The 23,657-nt window shown below is 47.4% G+C and overlaps 1 protein-coding gene across 1 annotated transcript in view; it reads left to right on the top strand.

Moving 5' to 3' along the window:
* Kctd7 (potassium channel tetramerization domain containing 7) overlaps positions 1–13,238 on the top strand; it is a 15,147-nt gene extending 1,909 nt beyond the window's left edge. The window contains exons 2-4 of the mRNA XM_005344680.2: positions 1,477–1,646; positions 5,947–6,125; positions 6,562–13,238. Coding sequence (XP_005344737.1) covers positions 1,477–1,646; positions 5,947–6,125; positions 6,562–6,938 — 726 coding nt within the window. The 3' untranslated portion in view covers positions 6,939–13,238. The remainder of the gene's footprint in view (positions 1–1,476; positions 1,647–5,946; positions 6,126–6,561) is intronic.
* The last annotated feature ends 10,419 nt before the right edge of the window (positions 13,239–23,657 follow it).

Raw genomic sequence — 23,657 nt, 5'->3', positions numbered from 1 at the left:
ACCAGGCTGGTCTCGAACTCACAGAGATCCACCTGCCTCTGCCTCCTGAGTGCTGGGATTAAAGGCGTGCGCCACCATCGCCCGGCTTTTTTTTTTCCCCGCGGCTTAGGCCTCCGGCCCAAATGAACACAGGACGAGTGCACCACATCGATAAGGCAGGTCTTAAGTAAGTTTTATTTCATCATTTGTTTTCTTTCTTTTTATGAGACAGGGCCTCTCTATGCAGCACCCTGATTAGCCTATCTCACTTTGTAGACCAGGCTGGCCTCAAAATGATATTCTTCTTCTGCATCCCAAGTGTCGGGACTAAAGGTTTGCACCACCGTGCCTAGCTGTGCCTTTTTTTTTTTTTTGCAAAGGACTTGTGAAAACTGGGGGAAAGGACTTTCACCATAGCTAGAGTGATGTCATCACATTGGAAAATAGTTATGCTGGGATAAAATTTTAGTTGATTTGGAGGCAGTCTATGGGAAAGTTAGATCGGAAACAGTTCTTTCATATATAGTTTAGAGAAAATAGAACATTGAATTTTTTTTTTTTTAATTCTCAAGCATTTCAGGAAGGGACCCTTGTGAGGGTCCCATGGCTAACCTTTACCGCCATTTTCCTGTCATCACTTAGCCCTTGCCATGCAAACCTTAGGGGACTTGAAATCAATAAGTCACTCTGGTTTGAGAGGAGAGGAGTGGAGTGCAGTGGATGATGGGGATGGGGATGCTGAGAGAGAGAAGCTCAGCCGTAGACGCCCTCTGGGTAAGAAAGGGATGAGGACCAGATGCCTCGGGCCATTGGAACACAGCTGGTCCCTGGTAACCACCGGCAAGCACACACAGTCTCTGCGCATTTAGGATGCGCATTAGGATGCCTGGCATCTGGTAAAATGGGTTGACAGAGGAAAAAGATTGGCATTGCATTGTTCCAGGTGCATGCCAGAGGAGAACATGGCATGCAGGGAAGACATAATGGAGGACTAGATACAGAATTCTGTCCTGGGGACCTGTGAGGGAGGACAGAGCAGTAGTGGCCACGGAACCTTAGAGAATAAACCAGTGCTGCCAGTTGGCCTCGTGCCTTGGTGTGAATTAGAAAAGGGCACACACCTGGGTTGATAGGCGATGCTCATCCAGGTGCTTGCACGGTGAACAGCCTGTACCACCACATTTGGCAAGTTCATTGGCTGGCTGGACAGGAGGAGGCTAGTAAGAGCGTTTGTGGCCAAGGAGATGGCATGGATAAGGACATCGGGATGATACATTCAGGAAGGGGAAGAGGATGAACGCTGAGCAGTGTGGGGTTGTACTGAAGAGGGACCTGATGTAAGAGCTGTTAGGTAGAATGAGCAGGACTCCAGAGAAGAGGAGAGACGGGGAAAAAGAGAGTATTCAGATGGTCTCCAAGTTTGGGGTGATTGAGTGGTGTGACATTAACGAGCCTAGGCAGACTGCCAGTCTGAAAGCTGTGCGGGTTCCTTTCCAGTTTCCTGAGGTCGTCCCCCTTAACATTGGAGGGGCTCACTTTACCACACGCCTGTCTACCCTGCGGCGCTATGAAGACACCATGTTGGCTGCCATGTTCAGCGGGCGACATTACATTCCTACAGACTCTGAGGGCCGGTACTTCATTGACCGAGATGGCACGCACTTTGGGTATGTCTCTTCCTCTGCAATCAGCTCCATAGTCATAGCAAGCAAGTAGCCTGGGATTCAGTCTTGAGTGTTGCCATATTCTATGGTACCAGAGGCGATAGCCTGGTGGTGGGATTTAATAAATGTTCTTATTGACTTAGACTAAAACACTTAGTTGCTTTGCCAGAGGAGGTGAAGAAAGCAAGAGAAAAACGTTTTTTTTAAAGATTTATTTATTATCTATACAGTGTTCTGCCTGTATGTATGCCTGCAGGGCAGAAGAGGGCACCAGGTCTCATTACAGATGGCTGTGAGCCACCATGTAGTTGCTGGTAATTTTACTCAGGACCTCTTAAAGAGCAGCCAGAGCTTTAACTGCTGAGACATCTCTCCAGCTCTGAGGGGAAAAAAAATAAAATATTTGGAGACAGGGTTTTTCTATGTAGCCCTGGCTGTCCTGAAACTCACTCTGTAGACCAGGCTAGCCTTGAACTCAGAGATCTGTCTGCCTTCCAAGTGCTAGGATTAAAGGCATGAGCCACCACTGCCTAGCCAATAAATTCTAATACTGGCAGGATTTTATGGAACTTTTCCCATCTCATTCAGTTTGAGACTTGGGGAGTTATCTCTATGGAGAAGAATGCATTTGGAGTCAGAGAATGTCAAAAAGCATCTTGGAGAACACCTGTACATTTAGATTCTGGAGCTCAATAATACCATGCAAGTTGGGTATGTGGCACTCAGCTATAATCCTAGCTTTTGAGAGGTGTAAACAGAAAGATTGCAAGTTGTTTCTAGGGCAGCTTGGGTTACATAAGGAGACCCTTAACACTTCCAACAAACAACATCTACCGCAACACGGAGGAGGCCTGGTCTCTACCAGTGGTTCTGAGGCTTGCAGTGGCTCAAAACAAAAAGGGTGAGGGGAAGGCTGGTGCCGGATAGCTACCCCTTTATCTTGCTAAGAAACCCTTAAAAAGCAAACTTGTATTGTTCCTGAGATTTTAACAACACACACACAGAACCAAAAAAAAAAAAAAAATACAACACAAAATTTAAAAAAGCCGGGCGATGGTGGCGCACGCCTTTAATCCCAGCACTCAGGAGGCAGAGGCAGGTGGATCTCTGTGAGTTCGAGACCAGCCTGGTCTACAGAGCTAGTTCCAGGACAGGCTCCAAAACCACAGAGAAACCCTGTCTCGAAAAACCAAAAAAAAAAAAAAGGTACAAAAAAAAACCCAACACACACACACACACACCACAGTCTCAAATGTATTTGATATATATATTCTAAAGAAATGCATGTGTGATTTATACACCTTCCCATGAAAACACTTCTGGCAAACCTTATAAAGAATGTCTCAACTTAATTGCTTTTGTTTGTTTTTTGAGACAGGGTTTCTCTGTGGTTTTGGAGCCTGTCCTGGAACTCTCCCTGTGGATCAGGCTGGCCTTGAACTCACAGAGATGATGTACCTGCCTCTGCCTCCCAAGTGCCGGGATTAAAGGTGTGTGCCTCCACCACCTGGCTCAATGCAGTTTTGTTTTAAGATTTATTTTTATTTATGCATGTGTCTCTCTTGTGTGTATTGGATACCCTGAGAGGCCAGAGTAGGATGTTGGATCCCCTAGAACTGGAGTCACAAACAGTCATGAGCTGCCATTGTGGGTCGTAAGGACTGTTTTCTGGAAGAATAGCAAGTGCTCTTAACATCTTAGCAATCTGTTTCCTTGTTGATATGAGAAATAATTGTAGCTGTCTGGTGGGCTTGTCAAAGAGGGTTAAGTAAAGAGCCTGTATGTGGCCTCAGCTAGGTCACATCTTCAGAGCACATGGCTGGAGTCCTCTGTTCCTTTGGTCTATCTGTAGGGATGACTAGAGGATTGGCATGGCCTTTGACCTTGCACCAATGGCGGGGAAGCGGAAACTCTTCAACTGATCTCTACGTCTTTGTGTTGACCTCCAGTAAGGTTTGCCTACAAGGGCCATTTTTGTCCTTAGAAAGGAGCCTCTGGCTGAATTCTTTGTTTTGCAGTGTCTGGTTCTCCCCAGTGGGCTGTCAGCTGCCTCTGGTGGTGAGGAAACAAAGTGTCACATCACCCTGTAACTATAAAAAGATTTTTGTTTGCAGGCATTTGGGGAGGAAAGTGCTGGCCCCAGCTGGCAGCTCTTAGCTGGGCTTAGCCCAGGGTTCTGTTTGTCAGAGTGCATAAGGGTTTATTGACGATCCCAGAGGACTGAATTTCAGGGGCTGGGAGTGGCTAGAGAGATGCTCAGAGGTTAAGTGCGTGCACTGTTCTTGCAGGGGACCTGAGTTCAGGCCCCAGCACCCATGTCAGGTGGCTCTCAATAGCTTGGAACTTGAGTTCCTGGGGGTCTGGTACCTTTACCCTCCTCAGGGCGCCTGCACTTTGTGCCCGCATCCGTTCCCACACACCAGACAGTGAAAAATAATAAAAATCTTTAAAAGGGCTGTGGGGGGCTGGAGAGCTGGCTCAGTGGTTAAGAGCACTAACTCTTCTTTTAGAGGTCCTGAGTTCAATTCCCAGCAACCACATGGTGGCTCACAACCATCTATAATAAAATCTGGTGCCCTCTTCTGGGGTGCAGGTACCAAAAAAAAGGGGGGGCTGTGGGGAGGAAGAACAGGATCCAAATTAAGGCTTATATGCCAGTGCCCTGTTGGCCTCTGCTAGAAAGTGGCCAAAATATAGCAGAAAGCAAGATGTAGGCATTGATGTGTGGGCTGCTGGACCCCAGTAGTCTGGTTTATCAGCAGGAGATAGAGTTCTTCAAAGATTCACAGTATGAGGCCAGGGTATTAGGAAGGGTACACACACCTTTGCTGGCAGAGTTCATGCATCGACACTACCATCATGGGGACTGCTTGGGCCTGGGGGGAGTCCCTCCTTGTGTGGACAGCACTTTGGTTTGGCTGTTTCTAATGAGGTCAGGACCATTGTTGCAGATCAGCGTCAGTTGTGTCCAGAGCTGAGCCTTTGCCAGCTGTGGCTCCGTCAACAAGTGTCTTCCATAACCTCTTAGGTCCCAGCCAGGCCCCATTCATAAACAGGAACTAAGAGAGACCCTGCCCTAGAATGTCATTAAAAGGATCAAGTGGGTGGCATGTGATTAGTGGCTAATGAAGATTAATACTTGGTGTTAAGCTGGGCAGTGGTGGTGACACCTTTAATCCCAGCACTCAGGAGGCAGAGGCAGGAAGATCTCTGAGTTTGAGGCCAGCCTGGTCTATAGAATGGTTTCCAGGTCAGCACCAGGGCTATCGAGGGAGACCCTGTATTGAAAAAACAAAACAAAAAATGGTGTTAGCTCTTGTCACATTATAATTTAGATTAACTATTGATGTAACAGACTTATTTAAGGGTTTCCTTACTGTCTTCCATAACCACGGCAATAGGCCTGACTGATGTTACTCTCAGCACTAGCTAGAGAGTCTGAAGAGGATCAGAAGGACTGAATATACCAGGCAGTGCTGGTCACAATTTTAAACCCAGCACTAGGGAGGCAGAGGCAGGTGGATCTCTGTGAAGTCGAGGTCATCCTGGTCTACAAAGCAAGTTCCAGGATAGCCAGGATAGTTACACAGAGAAACCCTGTCTCAAAAAAAAATCAAAAAAACAAAACAAACAAATAAAAGGACTGAATATGTACTTTAAGAAACTATATATGGCTGGGTGGTGGTGGCGCACATCTTTAATCCCAGCACTCAGGAGGCAGAGGCTCAAGGCCAGCCTGGTCTACAAGAGCTAGTTCCAGGACAGCCACAGAGCTACACAGAGAAACCCTGTCTAAGAAACTATATATGACTTTCCTTAGTTTTAAAACCAGTTAATTCCCATGTTGTTAGGTATTTTGTCTTCTTCATAGAGCTACAGAATAACTAATGGTGAGGATGTGGGACAAGGAGAGTTTGTTGTTAGCACTGGGCGTGTAAAGCTTCAGTTACTCTATTACACCTGCACTTATGTTATGAGTGAGCTTCTTGTTGTTGCTCAAAAGACAGGTTTTCTCACTCATTCTGTAGACCAGGCGGCCTCAAACTCAAGGGGATCCTCCTGCCTCCGCCTTCCAAGTGCCGGGATTAAAGGTGTGCACCACCACAATCCTGTGAGGTACTTTTCTTATTTTCTTTCATCTTGTACGTGATGACACCCAAGGCACACAAAGGCCAAGTTCACATACCAAAGTAATACAGCTGACAATGTGGCCCAGATTCTTCTCCAGCCACCTTGACAGCCCCACCCACCCACCTCCTACCCCCATGATCCTTATCTCCTTCTCACCCTTTTTCCTGCACAGAGATGTGCTGAACTTCCTGCGCTCAGGGGATCTGCCACCCCGGGAGCATGTGCGAGCCGTGCACAAAGAGGCCCAATACTACGCCATTGGGCCCCTCCTGGAGCAGCTGGAGAACATGCAGCCACTGAAGGGCGAGAAAGTGCGCCAGGCCTTTCTGGGGCTCATGCCCTATTACAAAGGTGAGGGGTCAGCTGCCCTACACACCTGGGAAAAGGGATTGCAAGGCATCTTTCAACTCCGGGCCTTTCCCAAAAGTGGGTGGGTCCAGAATTCATCCAGATTAGGAGAAAATGTTCCCCTCTTTCAGTAACGCTGGGACTTTTCAAGTTTGGGAAGGACATCTCCCGTACACTCCCACAGTCCTCTCAGGACAGCCAGCAGATAGATAACATTTCAAGAGGATAGCCCTCACCCTGTGTGGGGTTCCTAGCTTTGGAATACCATGGGCCTTGTTGAAGTGTGCCCTCGCTGAGCCCATGGAGTCCCCTCATGAAATCGGCCTCTTCCCCTCTGCATCTTGTCACTGGGTGTCTGTCCCTTTTTGTTTGCCTGTATCTCTCTTTCCCCCTCCTACACCCCCCTGCCCCTTGACGGCTGTTGTGTTAAACTCTATAGACCATTTGGAGCGGATTGTGGAGATTGCCCGGCTGCGCGCAGTACAGCGGAAGGCCCGCTTTGCCAAGCTCAAAGTCTGTGTCTTCAAGGAAGAGATGCCCATCACCCCCTATGAGTGTCCCCTCCTCAACTCTCTTCGCTTTGAGCGGAGTGAGAGTGATGGACAGCTCTTTGAGCACCACTGTGAAGTAGATGTGTCTTTTGGGCCCTGGGAGGCAGTGGCTGATGTATATGACCTGTTACACTGTCTGGTCACGGACCTCTCAGCCCAAGGCCTCACAGTGGATCACCAGTGCATCGGGGTGTGTGACAAGCACCTTGTCAACCACTACTACTGCAAACGCCCCATCTATGAGTTCAAAATCACATGGTGGTGAGTACCAGTAGCCAAGTCCCATGAAAGAGGTGTCCATCCTCTCAGGCGGCTCTGGGAATCTGATCCCCAGAGGAGCTGCTGACTGTCCCCGAACCTCCTGAGGTGAGGACAGTGTGCTGAGGCACAGATGGAAAGGCGCGGGTGCTGCTGCAGCCCCCCTGGCTCGTCTACCTTGGGGACTCAATCTGCGCTCACCCCATCTTTTCCTCGAGGCATGGCATCTTCACTGGAGGCCACAGGATTTAGTGGGGATATCATCGGAAGTCCGGAGAGGTTTGATACCTTCTTGACACCTTGCAAGAGAGCGTCTGCCCATTTTAGAGCCATGTCGCTGATGAAGGTGTCAATCACTTCCTCACCCTGTTTGAACATTCCTGTGCTCAGTGTGTCAGTCAGGATAAGGAGTGTGGTAGGGGATTTACCCAAGTGTCCACCCTGTAGCCCTGGCCAAAGGAAAAAGAGTCCTTTTCTCCCTGATGTGCTCCTTGCTCTTCCAGTGACTATAGTACCTTGTCTTAGGATGTGGAAACATATGTCCCGCATTTCCAGAACATGCCTGTCACCTTCTCTTTGAGATTAACCACAGCTGCCAAAGCCATGTACCAGTTGAGCCTTAGAAAAACCACAATGTTTACAGCCATGCCCCGGAGCTTTGGCTTTACATTCTTTGTAGAGTTACACTCTTCATAGGACTGGAAGGTTTCAAAGGTTCTCTCCAAAGATTCCCCAAGTTAGGCAGACAGGGAGTCTAGGAACTCGTAACATGTAGCATCCCTCCAGAGGCCGAGATCACGGCTTGCTACCAAGTCTTGTGTTAGGATCCAGTGTGGTGAACCTCTTTGGCACGGAAACTCTTTTTCTTCGGAAGCTACTGTTTGGGCTTGAGGGAGAGGAAAGTAAGTCCCAGGTGGAGGCACGGCCATCCTAGGAGCTGAAGATGATTGTAGTAAATGTGTGTGTTCTACTTCCTGCTTCAAAAAGAGAAACAGTCCACAATAATTTCTTGCTCAGAGGTCAGGGTGCAGCATGTAGCCCCCAAAGAGAGAGATGTGTAGCTCTCTTCCGAGAGCATTACATGTCCACACTGCACAATGGGTTCTATGTAATCGTAGGTATCCTTAACTGTTTCTGGATAGTATTTTTTTTAAATAAAACTTTTTAAAAAATATATATATAAGGAATTGGCAGCACCCCCCATATTAGTCCTGTAAGGTCAGAGTGGTCCAGTCAGACACTTGGGGGTTAGAGGCATTGGACCAGAAGGCCAAGCCCTGGGCTCTGAGCTGAACTTCTCAGTGCAGGTGGAGGGGGTGACTTTCCGGGGCTCCTGGGAGAACACATGGTTTTGACCTTGTGCTTCACTCTGAGTGTAACAGAGGTAGAGGCTGAGGTCCAAGAGCCAGGGAGCAGCAGCCGTCTTCCAGGATAGAGTTCTCTCTGTGGTCCTCAGCAAACAATAGGATCTTCTGGGGTCATGAAGCCCAACTCTTAGCCCAACACTGTGGCTCTGGCCTTGTCTTAGCAAAGAAGTTCTTTGTTTAAATAGGTTTTATTTTTATTTTGTGGACAGGGTCTCATGTAGCCCAAATTGGCCTCAAATTAGCTCTATAGCTAAGGACAACCTTATACTCTTGACCTTCCTGCCTCTACCTCCAAAGCTCTGGGGGACATAGGCATGTCCCACCACACCTGGCTCTTGTGTTCATTTTTTTCTTAATAACATAAACAGAGTTTGCATAGTAGCCAGCTGTTTGCATTACAACACACTACTCATGCTTAACTCACTCAGAATATACAAATTTAACTTTGAACCATTAACTTCATGACCAAAACAGGGCAAGAAACATATTTGAAACTCTGGTTTTCTGTCCCTGAGGTTGCAAAATTATCCCTGAGAAATGGACTCACCTTGTAAGACCAATTAATACTGAGGTAGTTAAGTTCCTTTTGTGGGAATTTATGAATAATCAATGCAATATACACAAGTTGTGACTGCAGGTCAAGGTCAGACCATCAAAGCATTTGCCCATCTATGGCGATGGTCCCATCTGTCCCAAAGTGCCACCCTTCTTGATTGTTTATTGGAGCAGTGGCCCCTGTTAGGCTTGTTGGGAACTGGAGAATGGCTCCATTCGAAGTGGGGAAATCCTTGGGTCTACCAGTTCACCTGTGGTGAAACAATTGCCCCGCCCGGAGGCCTTCATTGGCCATTATGTTCTGCTACTCCTGTTCCATTTTACTGATCTGCTCAGTTGTCAAGTTGGGTGTTACTGAGGGAGCACCAGTTGGGGACTTTAGGATATTTCTAAAGGATCTACTTGGGGTGATTGAGATGTTTCCTTGTCAATATCCAAAGAAGGATAGACTGGGGGAGGTGGTGGCTCAATGAAGTAGGAATGGGTCCAACTCTACCCGGTTTCAGGGATTGCAGTGAGGTTTTCCTTGGTTAAAGCAGGTGAAAGCTTTTGCCCTGAAGCATCTGGGCTTTCCTGCAACCCCGAGGTTGTTGCTGTTGTCTCATAGGAAAAACCTGATCTTAGGGTGTCTGCTGACTAGTGTCCACTGAGTCGTTTTGGGAGCTTCTTTCTTCAGGTTGCTTAGTCTCATCAACTGGGCTCTTGCGTGACCAGTGAGGTCCAACCAGAAAACCAGGAGTGGCAATGAGTGAGCCATAGTCCTCTTCATACTCATCATCTGAGCTTGCATCTAAGATCTGAAAAGAGGGATCCTGGTCTTGCACATCGCTGCCATGGGTTATTATTGGATCTTTATCTCCTGCAGCTAAATCATCCAGGTGTTGGAGGCCTTACTCCCTGGCACTGGTTTCCTGATCATCTGGGCCCCTAGTAGAGGTATTCGAAGGGGCAGGCTGCTGAGGTGCTGACATAGAAGAGCCTTGAGGTTTTGGGCTCCCTTGATTTGCAGTGTGAACCAAAGCTGCAAGTTGTTGGATTTTTTCCCCCTTTGCTGCAAGCGTCATCTCTGCCTTGATGTCCAATGTTGTGGTTTTTGGGTTTTGTTTTGTTTTTTTGTATGGAAGTCCACCAGGATTCCCTGTTCAGCATGATCAAGGTCTAGTTGGTCTATCTCTTGCTCTTCAGCATGCTTCTTTGGGCGTCTCTCAGCCTTACTGGCAGCTTATCAGAACTGCTGGTATTGTTCTCCAACAGTAACACCCACTAGAGTGCCACCATGAGCCGTAGCTGTGCCCGGTGCAATGGCTGACAACTGGGGAAACAGTCTGTGTTCCAGGCTGTTGACTCCTCAGAGATTGAGACTCCGTGCGGACTGAGCATATTCTTGGCCAGCTCCTGCAGTGCGAGCTTGAAACTGTCAACCTCTGCTTGAACAATGGTTCAAGACAATGTCCAGTCAAGAGTAGAGAGTGATCTGATTGCTTTCTTTGCGGAAGATGTGGTCTAAACAGTCTTAACTGTCAAGAGACCTGAGCATCTTCCTTGGGCTACCGAATTGGAAATACTGCTAGCAGAATCATGCCCAGCTTCCACGTTGGTTCCTTGATGGGTCAACATGAATTTGAAGGTAAAGCTGGCCTGCGTGATCCCAGAGATCACCATCATGAACCCGGGAGTGTTCCAACCCTGGGGATGTTGTATTAGGCCCTGCTTAGCATGAACGGGTATTTAGCACTGAACTTTTTCCAGGCATGCCCTCTCACCTACAACTAGCTTCGGTAAAAAACAGGCTACAGAAAGAAAGAAATTGCCCTACTTTCCAATTCATTATGGTTGTTGGCAAGAGCTAAGAGGGCTTGTTGTGTTCAGCTGCCAAGCCCTATGTCAAGACAAAATTCAGTCAAGTTGCTGGTTGTCTTATTTTCTAAGATGCAGAAAACCAGTCTGTGCCGTTCAAGATAACGTCTGGCTGCCCTTTGCTCAAAATTCCCCGAGTTTCCTTCTTAGGGATGCTGGGTGAGCAAAGTCAACAGGCAGCTGTCCAATAAGTCCCCTAATTCAACCCCAGCCTGTATAGCGTGGATTATCTGTAGGCATAGTTCAGTGGGTTCTGGGGCCCGGTGTGAAGGATTCCACTGGTTGTGTCCTGAAGTTGAATATGCCATGCAGCTCGAAGTCCTCTTGGGTTGGAGAATGAGAAGTGGGATCTGCCCCCAAATGGTTTCGATTTTGCCGTGTCAGGGATGCATCTTAAACCTGACTGGAAGCAAAAGTTGGAACACTAGGGCAGTCAGTGTTAATGCCAGTACTCGATGGAGTGAAGAACTGATCGTCCCATTTTTAAACTGTTAGTGAAGCACACTGTTGAGAATGTTGTCCATATCAGCAGAGAGCTGACAATTGAGCGGGGGACTTCTAGTAACTAGGCCTGGGACCCTTTCTCTTCCTGCTAGAGAGTCCTTCAGTGCTTGGAAATTTAGAGTCCACAAATATAAGACAGAGGGAAAACTGATCTGCTCAAAACCAGGCCCAGACTGATTGCTTAATACAAAGATGCTGGAGAAAGACATTGTCTCTATACTTCCTGGAGACAGTTTCTCTGTCTCCTTTTTTATTCTCAGGATGATAGGTTTTGTACCATTGTGGCAAGAGAATGTTCCAGGCCACTGGAGCAGACAGAGGAGGGGCAGTAGATAACCAGCTCAGAATTCCCTCCCCTCCCCTTTCAATTCCTTTATTATTATTTTTTAAATAGTTGACTTGATGTTTGCAATATTAGGGCAGACCGTATGTCAAATCTTCTTGTGTGTATGTGTTTTTTTTTAAATAACAAAACCCTTTTTAAGCCAGTGACTTCTGTACTTTCTTGCAGCACAGAAACTTTTCTTTGTACTATAAAATATATTTATTATAATTTTCCCTTGACTAGTGAAATATGAAGTAAAGCAATATATATTGGGATCTGGGGTGTGGTTTCATAAGAGAACACACCTACCTACTATGCACAATGCCCTAGGTTCCCTTCTCAGCACCACAAAAAAAAAAAAAGGAAAAAAAGAAAAAAAAAGACAAGCGTCATGTCAAACTATATCTTTGATTTTTGGGGCTCTACACTCACTTTCTACCCTCTTGGAGCTTTTCTTAAATGGAATAAAAGAATTCATCAGCCTATTCTGGCCCTCTCTAATGAGCTGAGCTTATTCTGAAATACGCTGTTGTATGTGGTGGCTGCGGATGGCTTCCAAATGAAGGGGTCGTGTCTGTGGAAATTACCTCCGTCTGTCCGTTTGATCCCTTTCCAGTTGCAATTGCTTAGACCCAGACCAAAAGATTTGCAAGGAAAGCTTTTCCCTGATCCACAGGAGGTCCATCCTCAAAATGATTTGTGCGCCGTCAATGCCTCTCGCGGTGTGAGTGAGACCAGTTGTTGCTGAAACAGACCCAAGTGCCTAGCCTTGAGCTTCCCTCCTGTTTGACTCTGGGCACTTTTTCTCCTGGGTGACATGCTCACTGGTCGGGACAGTGAGAGATTTGGTAGCGGCACATGGTGCAACGTTAGAGTCGAGGCAGAGAAGACTGAGGGAGAGCCACATTGAAACAAAATATTCCAAGGTGTGTGTGGGGGGGAGGGGTTCATTGCTACTGATCTAATAAAGGAACCATCACCATCCATAACCTTTCTCTGTGTGCTCACCTGGCTGCCCAGTACTTCCAACGCTGAAAGCCAACAATACTCTGGACCCTCCTGATCATTTCTCTTGGGGTTTGGGCTGTCTGGGAACTAACTGCCTGAACTCTGTGTCTTGGGCTGATCAAGTTCTGAGTTGCTCTCTGGAGGACTACCACACACCTGCAACACAGAGCCAGCGGAGACGGGGTAGGGGGGAGATGTCCTGTGATGCTGGGCTGAGTCCTGAGACAGACGTCACCCAGCACACTTTTCCCACAAAACATTTTGATCCTAGGAAGAATGTCAAGTATCCTTCTGCATATTTTTAAACCATATTTGATTGTAATATAAACACTTAAGCTCTCTCAGTGCAGGCTCTTGCCTGGAGGGGATGCCCGTTATTCTTAAGGGAGCCTTCCCTTATCTAAAGGCAAAATGTTGGGAACTGGGATGGAAGAGACATTTGGGGAGACAATTTGGGGGGAAAATGTCTGTAGTGGGGAGGGTTAGATTGGGAGTGTGGGAACAGATTGGGTGTCAGAACAGACATGGCCTTCTGAGTATGGGAGGTCAGCTGGATCCATTGTCTTCATTTGCATAATTTTGTTTTTGTGTACTGACTATAACACTTCCTGTGTTCAATAGCATACCTGTTTGTGACTACTCTTGCATATAGAGCCTCGGTTCCGTTGGATGACATTAAAATCAAGAACTAGAACCTGGGTGCTGTGCCTTGCTTTACTGACTGAGGTCGTCTCCGCTTTGCCAGCAAATGTCTTGACCACTGCTTTAGATCTGGTGTTTGGGGATGCCACAATAAAATAATAACCCCAGTGCTGGACTTCTGGGCTAACGGAGTCGAGGGGAAGTCACCCTGAGAAGGCCCTATGGGAGCTCAGACAGGAGCGTGCCCACGCCAGCACAAGCACTGCTCAGTCCCTATTGAAAGTGCCCAGGGGAGAACGCTCTGTCCAGTCACCACTTCTTCAAGGGAGAAATAGTGGCTCGAAGCATGTATGAGCCTGAGTGTTTAAGTCCAAGACCCCTGAGGAAGTGAGTGGAATTTGTTTTCCCTGAGAGCAGAGTGTGGCACCTCCCTGGCTAACCTCATCAGGACACTCCTTGGAATCATTTCCTGGATTAACCATGCAGATGAGTTCTGAAGTCACTAGGGCTGCACAACTGTCTAGTACAATTTTTCTCAACTTGGGGGTTGCGACCCCTTGGGGGAGTCAAACAACCCTTTCACAGGGATCATGCATGTATCAGATATTGGCATTACGATTCATAACAGTAGCAAAATCACAGGAAGTAGCAATGAACATTTTATGGTTAGGGATCACATCGGGAAGATTGAGAACCACTAATCTCTGCTTCCCTCAAATCTCTGATTGGTCCGTCTGTTAACTAAAGCTGTGCCTCACCCTTGCTGAGGGTTTTCCCTGGCCCGCTGGTGATGCGACACCTTAGCCGCTGGAAATGAGCTTCCAGGTGAACCCACAGAGCAGAGCCAGGCTCCCTCGTGCAGATCAGTAGCTGCCTCTGGGGCCTAAGCACGGAACCTTGAAAGGCACATATGACAGCTTCTTTGATACAGGAACCCGTGGGAATTTTACATCATGCAAACTAATTCCACTCACCTCCAGTCCCTCCATATCCTCCCACCCCCTGCAGTGCCTCCGCCAATTAAAACACACACACACACACACACACACACACACACACACACACCTCTTCGCTCCATCTTTTCCACCTCTCCAACACCTCTTCATTCACCCTACTGGCATTGGGAGCCAAGATGTATCACACAGTATTATTCTCTTTTGCTCAGTCAGCTCTACTTGGTACAAGTCTCTGAAAACCCTGACTCTTAATTGAAGGAGATCTTAAGCTCAGAACATTAAAGGACCCCCCAATTTATAGCCATTTTTTAATTTTTCTCTTTCTCTTTTGAAGCATGGAGCTTAATATGGCCTTAACCTTGGAATTCCACTGCTTCGGCCTCCCGAGTTCTGGGGGTCACTTGTGGGTCCCACCTTGACATTGACTGTCCTTGTGATTGAGATAAGTGTCTGAGGTGGAGGAAGGCCTTGTCCTGGGACGGCGAGGTCAGGATGACCTCCTTGTTTAGTGATGGCATGCTGGTTGGGCCCTGGGTCTGGGAAAGCCTGCGCTAGTGGAACTGCAGCCTTTGGCGCTAACTGCACACACACACTGGGCATTTCACATGTGAGGGGCTATCTCAGGGTATGGCCTCTCTTCCAGGGACCTGTGGGGTTGGAAGAGCCGAGCTCCATGCTCAGTTGCTCCAGGTCTGGCTTCGGCTCGTGGCCCTAGACCCAGGCTTTCTACCCTCCTGTGCGGACCTCTGGCTTAGTGGAGGCGTCTTGACTGAATTTACCTACCAGTTCATTTTTGGTTTGTCTTATTTACAGCAGGACTCCTTCACTTCTTTGTAGCCTGTCATGTTCTTTCGCTCGTTCTCCCCACCTCCCTCCTTTCCCTTCTTCCTATTTCCCTTCTCTATATCCCTGCTTGATAGGTGTTTTGTTTGAGAAAGGAGCTTCCTGTGGAGCCCAGGCCAACCTCACACTTGCAACAATTCCCCTGCCTCTGCCTTCTAAGTGCTAGAATGACAGACACGTGCCACCTTCCTCTCATGTGACCTCGAAACAAAGCCCATGTGTGAGAAGGAAGCGGATGTAGGTTGTTAACCTGAGCAGCTGCTTCTCCCCCAGTCACTTTGGGGGGCTCTTACTCTCTGGGGGCTAACATGCTTCATTTCTGCCTTCAGTGAAGACAGTGCTACTGTAGAATTCATACATTAAGGTTACCCACTCGATCCAGTAGCCAGAACTGTACTTCCTCTTCCAAAATCTCACACTCCCCAACATAAAATCACAGCCAGAGTAGCCTTTGGCTTGGGGTGGCTTAACGACTGAATGGCAAGGATTTCTGCCGGAACACAGTTGTTCAGAAAAAGCATCCAAAGATCTTGGGATCCACCTGTATCAACCTCGTGTTCTGCAAAAACTACCAGGGATGGAGCGCATCGTGCTCTCCCAGAGGACCTTAGTTTGGGTCCCAGCACAGATCACAACCACCTGTGACCCTAGCTTCAGGGGATCTGATCTTGGGTACTGGCCTCTTTGGGCCCCGGCATTCACACGCACTTCACATGTCCACACTCAAATGGATGAATGAATGAATGAATAAAATATAAAAACTACCAGAAATAATTCATAGAAAAGGTTGATTTTGAGCCTGTGGTGGAGCAAAGCCATTCACAACATGGTTGGGAAGGAGAAGAGATCAGGGCCCTAGAATCTGTCTTGAGGGATCTCAAACAGTGGTTCTCAACCTGTGGGTCTCAACCCCTTTGAGGGTAAATGACCCTTTCACAGGGATTGCCCAAGACCAGAGGAAAACACAGATACAATTCATAACAGCACAAAACACGATTCCTAACACATTATGAGTCATAACAGTAGCAAAATTACAGTTATGAAGTTGCAACAAAAATAATTTTATGGTTTGGGGTGGGGAGGCCCACCACACCTTGAGGAACTGCATTACAGGGTTACAGGGTTAGGAAGGCTGAGAACCTAATGCCCCTTGGTAGGCCCTACCTTTGAAAGGCTCCTTTACCGCTCAGTAGTGACAAGCTGGAGACAGGGTCTCATGTCTCCCAGCTAGCTTTGAACCCGTGGAATCGAACACTGTTCTTGCTCCAGCCTCTAGAGACAGTGGGATTGTGACTGCATGCCAATACCCGGCCAGGGACCAGGCCTGCCTCCAGCCGTCACTAACAGACACCTAAGGTCCACGGCGTATCATTAAAAATCTTCTCCCAAGCTGGGCGGTGGTGGCACACGCCTTTAATCCCAGCACTCAGGAAGCAGAGGCAGGCGGATCTCTGTGAGTTCGAGACCAGCCTGGTCTACAAGAGCTAGTTCCAGGACAGGCTCCAAAACCACAGAGAAACCCTGTCTTGAAAAACCACAAAAAAAAAAAAAAAATCTTCTCCCACCTGTCACCAAATGGAAACAGGGCATTTGTGTGCCGAAGGAAAATCCAGCCAACTGTGTGAAAGACTCAGAACCATCCATAAATTCTCCATGCCTCGAGGGTGGAAACTGGAAGGAGATTCTGTGCAAATTTTCTAGAATGTTCTGCCTTCCACGATATGATTCCCTCTTCCACAGAGCATGACTTGGAGGAGTCTGCTGCTGTGTTAGAGCCTGTGATTTGATTTTGAGTTCGGATTTTGTTTTAGTTTTGAGCTTCCCTCCCATAGCCTCGCCTGGCCTCAGACTTGCTGTATAGCCAAGGGTGACTTCGAGTTCCGGATATTCCTGCTTCCATATTCCAGGCAAGTAGGTCTCACTACACCTTCCTCTATTTTATATTTATTTTTGTTGATACAGGTTCACATTCCCTGACTGGCTTGGAACTCATGGCGATCCTCCTGCTTCAGTCTTCTGAAGGCTGGAATTGACAGTTATGAGCCATTATACCTCACCATTAATTTGTTTTTAGACAGGGTCTCATGTATCCCAGGCGGGGCTGAAGCTCACTGGGTAGCCAAGGATGATCAGTAACTCCTAATTCTTTTGTGGGCGGTGGTGGTGCACACCTTTAAAAGGCAGGTGGATCTCTGTGACTTCGAGGCCAGCCTGGTCTACAGAGCGAGTTCTAGGATAGCCAGGACTGTTACACAGAGAAACCCTGTCTCAAAAAAAGGACATACAAAACAAAACAAAACAAACAAAAAAAAAAGCCGGGCGGTGGTGGTGCACGCCTTTAATCCCAGCACTCGGGAGGCAGAGGCAGGCGGATCTCTGTGAGTTCGAGGCCAGCCTGGACTACAAGAGCTAGTTCCAGGACAGGAACCAAAACCACAGAGAAACCCTGTCTCGAAAAACCAAAAACAAAACAAAACAAAACAAAAAAAGGACGTAGCCCCCTCCAAAAATAAAAAAAAAAAAAGCAAAGCAAACCTCCTAATCTCCCACCTCTGCTTCCTTTCTGGATTACAGACATGAACCACCTTCCTAGTTTATACAGTGCTGGGGACAGAACACGTGGCTTCTGTGTCGCAGCCACAGCCTTCTCCCTACCTCAAACTTCTCTTTTTGTGAGGCCTTTCATGTAGCCTAGGCTAGCCTCACAAGTAGCTGGGATTGCAGGCATGTGCCACCACACGCATTCAGACCCTGATGCCGTTGTGTTTTGCTTTGACTTCATTCACTGGGTGCGGTGGGGCACACTTGCACCTCAGCACGTGGGGTCAGGGGCAGCCTGAAGACAGTCAGCATGTTGGGGTTCTCAGGAGGACCCTCTCACTGGCCCTGCTACAATTTCTTAAATAAACCTGTGCATCCCTCCATTCTGTGCTATGCGTGCATGTGAAGCAGTGTTCTCAGCACTGAGGATTATACAAAATCAGTTAGCTCTGAAATGTCTTGCAGCATCGAATATTCAGCTAAGATTTAGTTCTTTGTTCATCTTACTAGAAGGCAAATTTGCCTTTGTCTTTTATAAATGATGATAAAATTGTATATCTTCACCAAAGGATTACCCTAAAATAAATTCTTTAATGATTTATTTTTCAGGAAGTGCTTGACTTGTGTACCTATTTCACATACCCGAATGCCCAGTCATATAAAATGTCAAGGCCTATCCTTAGGGGTCAGAACTGTAACGAAGTTTAAGCCTTACCTAGAATTGGGTTAGAGGTCAAAGGAAAAATTCCTTTCTCCCTCCAAACTGAGGCCCAGTTCTTGTTGGAGAAGTCACGGCCATGGCTTACAGAGTGACAGAGAAGTCCCTGGGTGCTTGCTTGGGGGGAGGAGGGCACTTCAGAAAAAACCACGGGAGAAGCGTGCTGGCTAATAGTGCTGTTGCTGGACCATGCATTTCCGCGAAGGCAAATAAATGCCTGAACTCTTCCGTGGCTCACCAGCGCCCACTACCGACAAAGAGGAATATCCCTTTTATAAAAATCTTTTATAAAAAAAAAAAGGTCTCCCAAAAGGCAATGAAAGGTGAATTTGCTGCTGAGAGACAACCCGTTGATAACTATCACATTTCTGTGTTGACTGACCCTGCTTTATAATCTTGTCTAGGCTGCTTTCCTCAGCTTTGAATATTACTACTGTCATGTCTATGTGGGTGCTCTTTACTCCTCTCTGCCACACTATATAGTTCAGCTAGGACTGAACTCTATACAGATCAGGCTAGCCTTAAACTTGCAGGGCTTCTCCTGCCTCTACTTCCCAACCCCTGCATGCTGGAATCACACATGTGCACCATCATGCCTGATTCCAGGTGGGGTTTTTTTTTGTTTTGTTTTGTTTTTTTTGAGGGGGGTTGTTTCAAGACAGGGTTTCTCTGTATAGCCCTCAATGTCCCAAAACTCATTCTATAGATCAGGCTGGCCTCAAACTCAGAGATCCACCTGCCTCTGCCTCCTGGGTGCTGGGATTAAAGGTGTGCGCCACCACCACCTGGCTTTTATTTTCCTCTTTTTTTTTTTTTGAGACAGGGTTTCTCTGTGGCTTTGGAGCCTGTCCTGGAACTAGCTCTGTAGACCAGGCTGGTCTCGAACTCACAGAGATCCGCCTGCCTCTGCCTCCCGAGTGCTGGGATTAAAGGCGTGAGCCACCATCGCCCGGCTTATTTTCCTCTTTTGAAAATGTTTTTATGCAGACTAGTTTTGCCTGCACGTCCTTCTATGTACTGCATGTATACCTCAGACCTCCAGAAGCCAGAAGAGGGTGTTCCGTTCCCAGCGCCCACATGAAGGCCAACAACTTTCCATAACTCCTGCTTCAGAGGATCTGACACCCTCTTCTGCCCTCCACAGATGCCAGGCAGTGCACATAAATACACACATGCCATTCCCAGGAAGACCAGAAGGTGCAGGATCCTCTGGGTGCTGGGAACTGAACCCAGGTCTTCAGTAAGAACAACAAAGTGCTCTTAATCACTGGCCCACCTTTTCAGCCATGGTCTTCCCAAAGGTTTTGGAATCAGTTTCTCTAGCTCACCCCCAAGAACCCTGTGACCTCTGCTCTTGAGCAGTCTATTTTCATATGGTTCCACTTTCACTCAGTGATCAGCCAAGCTGTAGACACGATACAGCACAGCCTCAGGCTGATTCCCAACTCCGTGCCTTGCCTAGCAAATGGTATTCCTCACCCAAATCTGGAGACTTCCTTTATCTTATCATCGCCTCTTATAAACAAAACAGTACCCTAAAACTGACACTTGCGCGCCTCTCCACTGTGTCCCCTCCATCACAGCACTGAGAGAGACAGAGCTGGCATGATACAAATGCAGTCTGAAGGGTGAGCGGAAGGAAGGGCTAGGGAAGCCTCGACTTCGAGCAGAAGCTTGTGGCAATTCCGAGGAGACAGGAAGCAGGAGTTGATGTTCTGAGAGCAGACCAGGTAAGACCACCAGGGAAACCTGAGAATCCATCATCTACACTTGAGCTCTGCTGGTCTGAGGTCCACGTCAAACCCCTGGAGTAATGTGTGTGCAGGAGAGAAGACGGGCAGAATTCCTATAGACCTAACTGAGCTGGCCTGTGAGGGCAAGTGTCCTTCTCCACAGCTGTGTGCCTTAAAGGGTGATCTCAGGATAGGAGCAGGGGCTGCTAGTTAGGCACTGAGAAATAGAGATCGGGCCAAATCCAAAATAGTGAAAAACCAACTTTGGTGTCATGGGGACAAGAAGCAAAACTTTAGTGGCCCACACTCTGCATTCTGTCCTCTTAATTCCCAAGACCCTGAATTCTGGCTTTGGAAGAAATAGTGCATTGTACTGACTACAATATGTCAACCACAGTCAGGACAGGCCTCGAGCCAGGTGTGGTGGCCCATCCATGCCTGGAGTCCCAACACAAGAGAGGTGGAGGCAGGAGGATCAGAAGTTCATAGTCAACCTCTGCTGCATAATGAACTTGGAGTCAATCTGGGTATCAGATGCTGTCTCAAAAAAAAAAAAAAAAGATGCTTGAGGGTGTGCTGTGAGGTCTGCTCTTCAGTGTTGTGGCTGTCCATAAATTGTCCATGCTACTGTTCTTATGGAGGGAGTCCTAATTAAACACAGGGGTCAGTAAGGTAGGCTTAGGTGGCACGGTGTCCTTGGTCTGCTTTCTGTGTCCATCTGTGGGGAAGAGACATTTGTCCATGCCTTCCCAGAAAAGTCATGAAACCAACTCCACAGGCCTTTCTTTCCAAAATAATTCTCTATCCCCTTCCCTCCTACCCAGCTTGTGTTTCAGACCAAGACAAATTTGGAGACAAAGGAGGCCAGTGGACACCAGTGTAAGATGAAACATGACCGTGTGGAGCTTCAGACATGGTAATCGCCAATGACAAGCTAGGGCAGGGGGCTGGAGAGGTGACTCAGTGGTCAAGAGCACTGGCTGTTCTTCCAGAGGACCCTGGCTCAAATAAATCCTAGAACCCACAGGACAGCTCACAACCTTCTGTAACCCAAGTTCCAGAGAATCTGGTGCCCTCTTCTGGCCTGTGGAGGCACTGCATGCATGTGGTACACAGCCACATGCTGGCAAAACCCCATAAACATACAAATTAAATTAAAAAAATTGACAGGGCAAGGAAAGTTTATGAACACCATCCAGATTAATAATTTTGGGACTAAGCCAGTACTTTAACGAAGATACGAAATAGTAACTTAGTAGCAGGTTTCCATTCGTGACTGGAGCAAAAAGTGCTCAGTGTGATAATTTCCCCTTTAAATCAATGAGCAACATCAGAATTGGCAGAGGAGCTATAAGACACGAGGGTAGATTGTTCCACTAATGGCCTCAATGAGTCAGAGCTTCCAGGGCCCATGCTCCAGCTAGTTCCTTCCCATGCTGACCTTGGTCTTGTCCACTTGCCCGCCCACCCTTCCTTCCTACAGAGTCTTGTTTTGCAGTCAAGGCTGGACTCCAACTCACAATTCTCCCGCTTCAGCCACCGAGTGTTACCAGCTTGGGCTATGACGCGAGCCCCAGATGCCAATTTCTCCATTGCGTTACTTCCCCTTCCCTGCATCATTTCCCTCACACATCACTAGCGAATGTAAATTTCTTTTTGGCTCCACCACCTAGAATTTAACAGTATTTCTTTTCTTTTCTTATTTTACATTTTGAGACAGGGTTTCTCTGTGTAGCTCTCGCTGTTCTGCAACTCTCTCTGTAGACCAGGCTGGCCTTGAACTCATATAGATCCTGCATCTGCCTCCCAACTGCTGGGACTACAAGCGTGTGTAGCCATGCCTGACTCATTTTTAATTTTAAAATAAAATTTTATTTGAGACAGGGTCTCACCATTTCTCTGGCTGTCCTGGAAATATCCGGGTAGACCAGCCTGGCTTCAAACTTGGAGAAATCCTCCTGCTTCTTCCTCCCGAGTGCTTAGCTAGATGAAAGGTGTTTACTACCATGCCTGTTTTTTTTTTTAAAAGACATTACATTTCTGTATGCGCACATGTTTGTACTTGCACATGTGCATGCCACGCCACACACTGAGGGCAGAGGACAACTTGCAGGAACCAGTTCTTTCCTACCATCTGGGTCTCAGGGTTTGAGCTCAGGTCATCCGGCTTGGTAGAGTGTGTTTACCAAGTCAGCCATCTCCTTGTCCCTGTTCCTTAGAAGTGAACTCCTCACCAGAGGGACCTTTGTTCTATAATCTGTTGAACAATAGGCATTTAAGGAAAACCTGAGGGGGGAGTCCAGGAACCCCCACTAGGTAAACGGTGAGATAAATGAAACCAGGGACTGCAGCTCAGGTTGGCGTTTGGTGACTGCACTCAGATGTGCTACACATAGCATCGTGTACGGAGCCTGTGGACACAGGACAGCCATCACTCCACAGGAAAGGGGAGTGTTTGCAGCCAAATGTGAGTGACCATGGCCCTTTGAGCGCCTTCAGATTGTCCCAGATGATGTATTTATCCACTATGGTGATGGTTACATTCTTTTTTTTTTTTAAAGATATGTAGAGAAGACTGGCCTCAGACTCACCATGTAGCTGATGATGAACTTGAACTCCTAATCTTCCTGCCTCAGCCTCCCATGTATTGGGATTATAGGCACGCACCATCATTATATGTGAACTTTTCATAGTCAGTAAGTCATATATGAATGGCAAACACACTGGTGGGGACACCGGGTAGGGAGTTAGAGCAAAGTGAGGGAAATCTCTGCTTTAGGCTTCTGGCTCCTAAACATCTGTTGACATTTTCAGCTTTCGGACTGGTGGAAGCTATGATTGGAATGTGCGAATACATTCCAAAGATTTTACCCGACGGTCAAAAGGAGCCAGAGACAGAGCGGGCCATAAATGGCTGTTAAGCAAACCGAAGGACAGTTGGTCTGAGATATGATCTACAACATTCCAACTCTCCAGAATCAGTCTACAGGATCTTTAACCCGAGTGTAGCTTTTTAGAACACATTACAAGGCAGACAACACTGCTCTGCTGCCTCTGACATTCCTGAAACGGGAATTCAGACTAGGTTCTGTTTGTGCCCCCACTATTAATGCTGTATAGCACTGGCTAACTTATTTAACTCTTAGGTCTCAGTTATACTCAGATCTTTTTTTTTTTTTCTTTTTTCTTTTCTGAGGCTTGAACCTATGGCCTCTGCAGGCAGGAGCTAGTCTTCTATAAAAGGTAGGGAAGGAAAAGGGTTTGTGGTGATAACTGCAAGTTGCTCACACATTTTGTAGTGAAATGGAGCTAAGGTTTAAAAGACTGTTAAGAGTTCAAGCACCAGCGGGGTGGTGGTAGCGCACGCCTATAGTCCCAGCATTTGGGAGGCAAAGCAAGTGGATCTCGATGAATTCAAGGCCAGCCTGGTCTACACAGAGAAACTGTCTCAAAAAACAAACAAGACAAGTGGGGGGGGGGAAGGAGAGGGAGAGAGAGAGACAGAGAAAGATTAGTTTAAGCAGGCAAGCCAAGAACACTAAAAATGAGAAACAAGGAAGTTTGAAGTCAGGTATGAGATAGCCAAGGGACCTGATGAAGCCAGGTCAGTGTCAGCTGGCCTGACGGATATACAATATATAATGCTAGTCATTATTACTCCCCCCCCCCCTTTGGTT

The sequence above is a fragment of the Microtus ochrogaster genome, chromosome 2 (genome assembly GCF_000317375.1).
Source record: "Microtus ochrogaster isolate Prairie Vole_2 chromosome 2, MicOch1.0, whole genome shotgun sequence".
Lineage (NCBI taxonomy): Eukaryota > Metazoa > Chordata > Mammalia > Rodentia > Cricetidae > Microtus > Microtus ochrogaster.
This window is presented reverse-complemented; position numbering and strand designations above follow the sequence as displayed.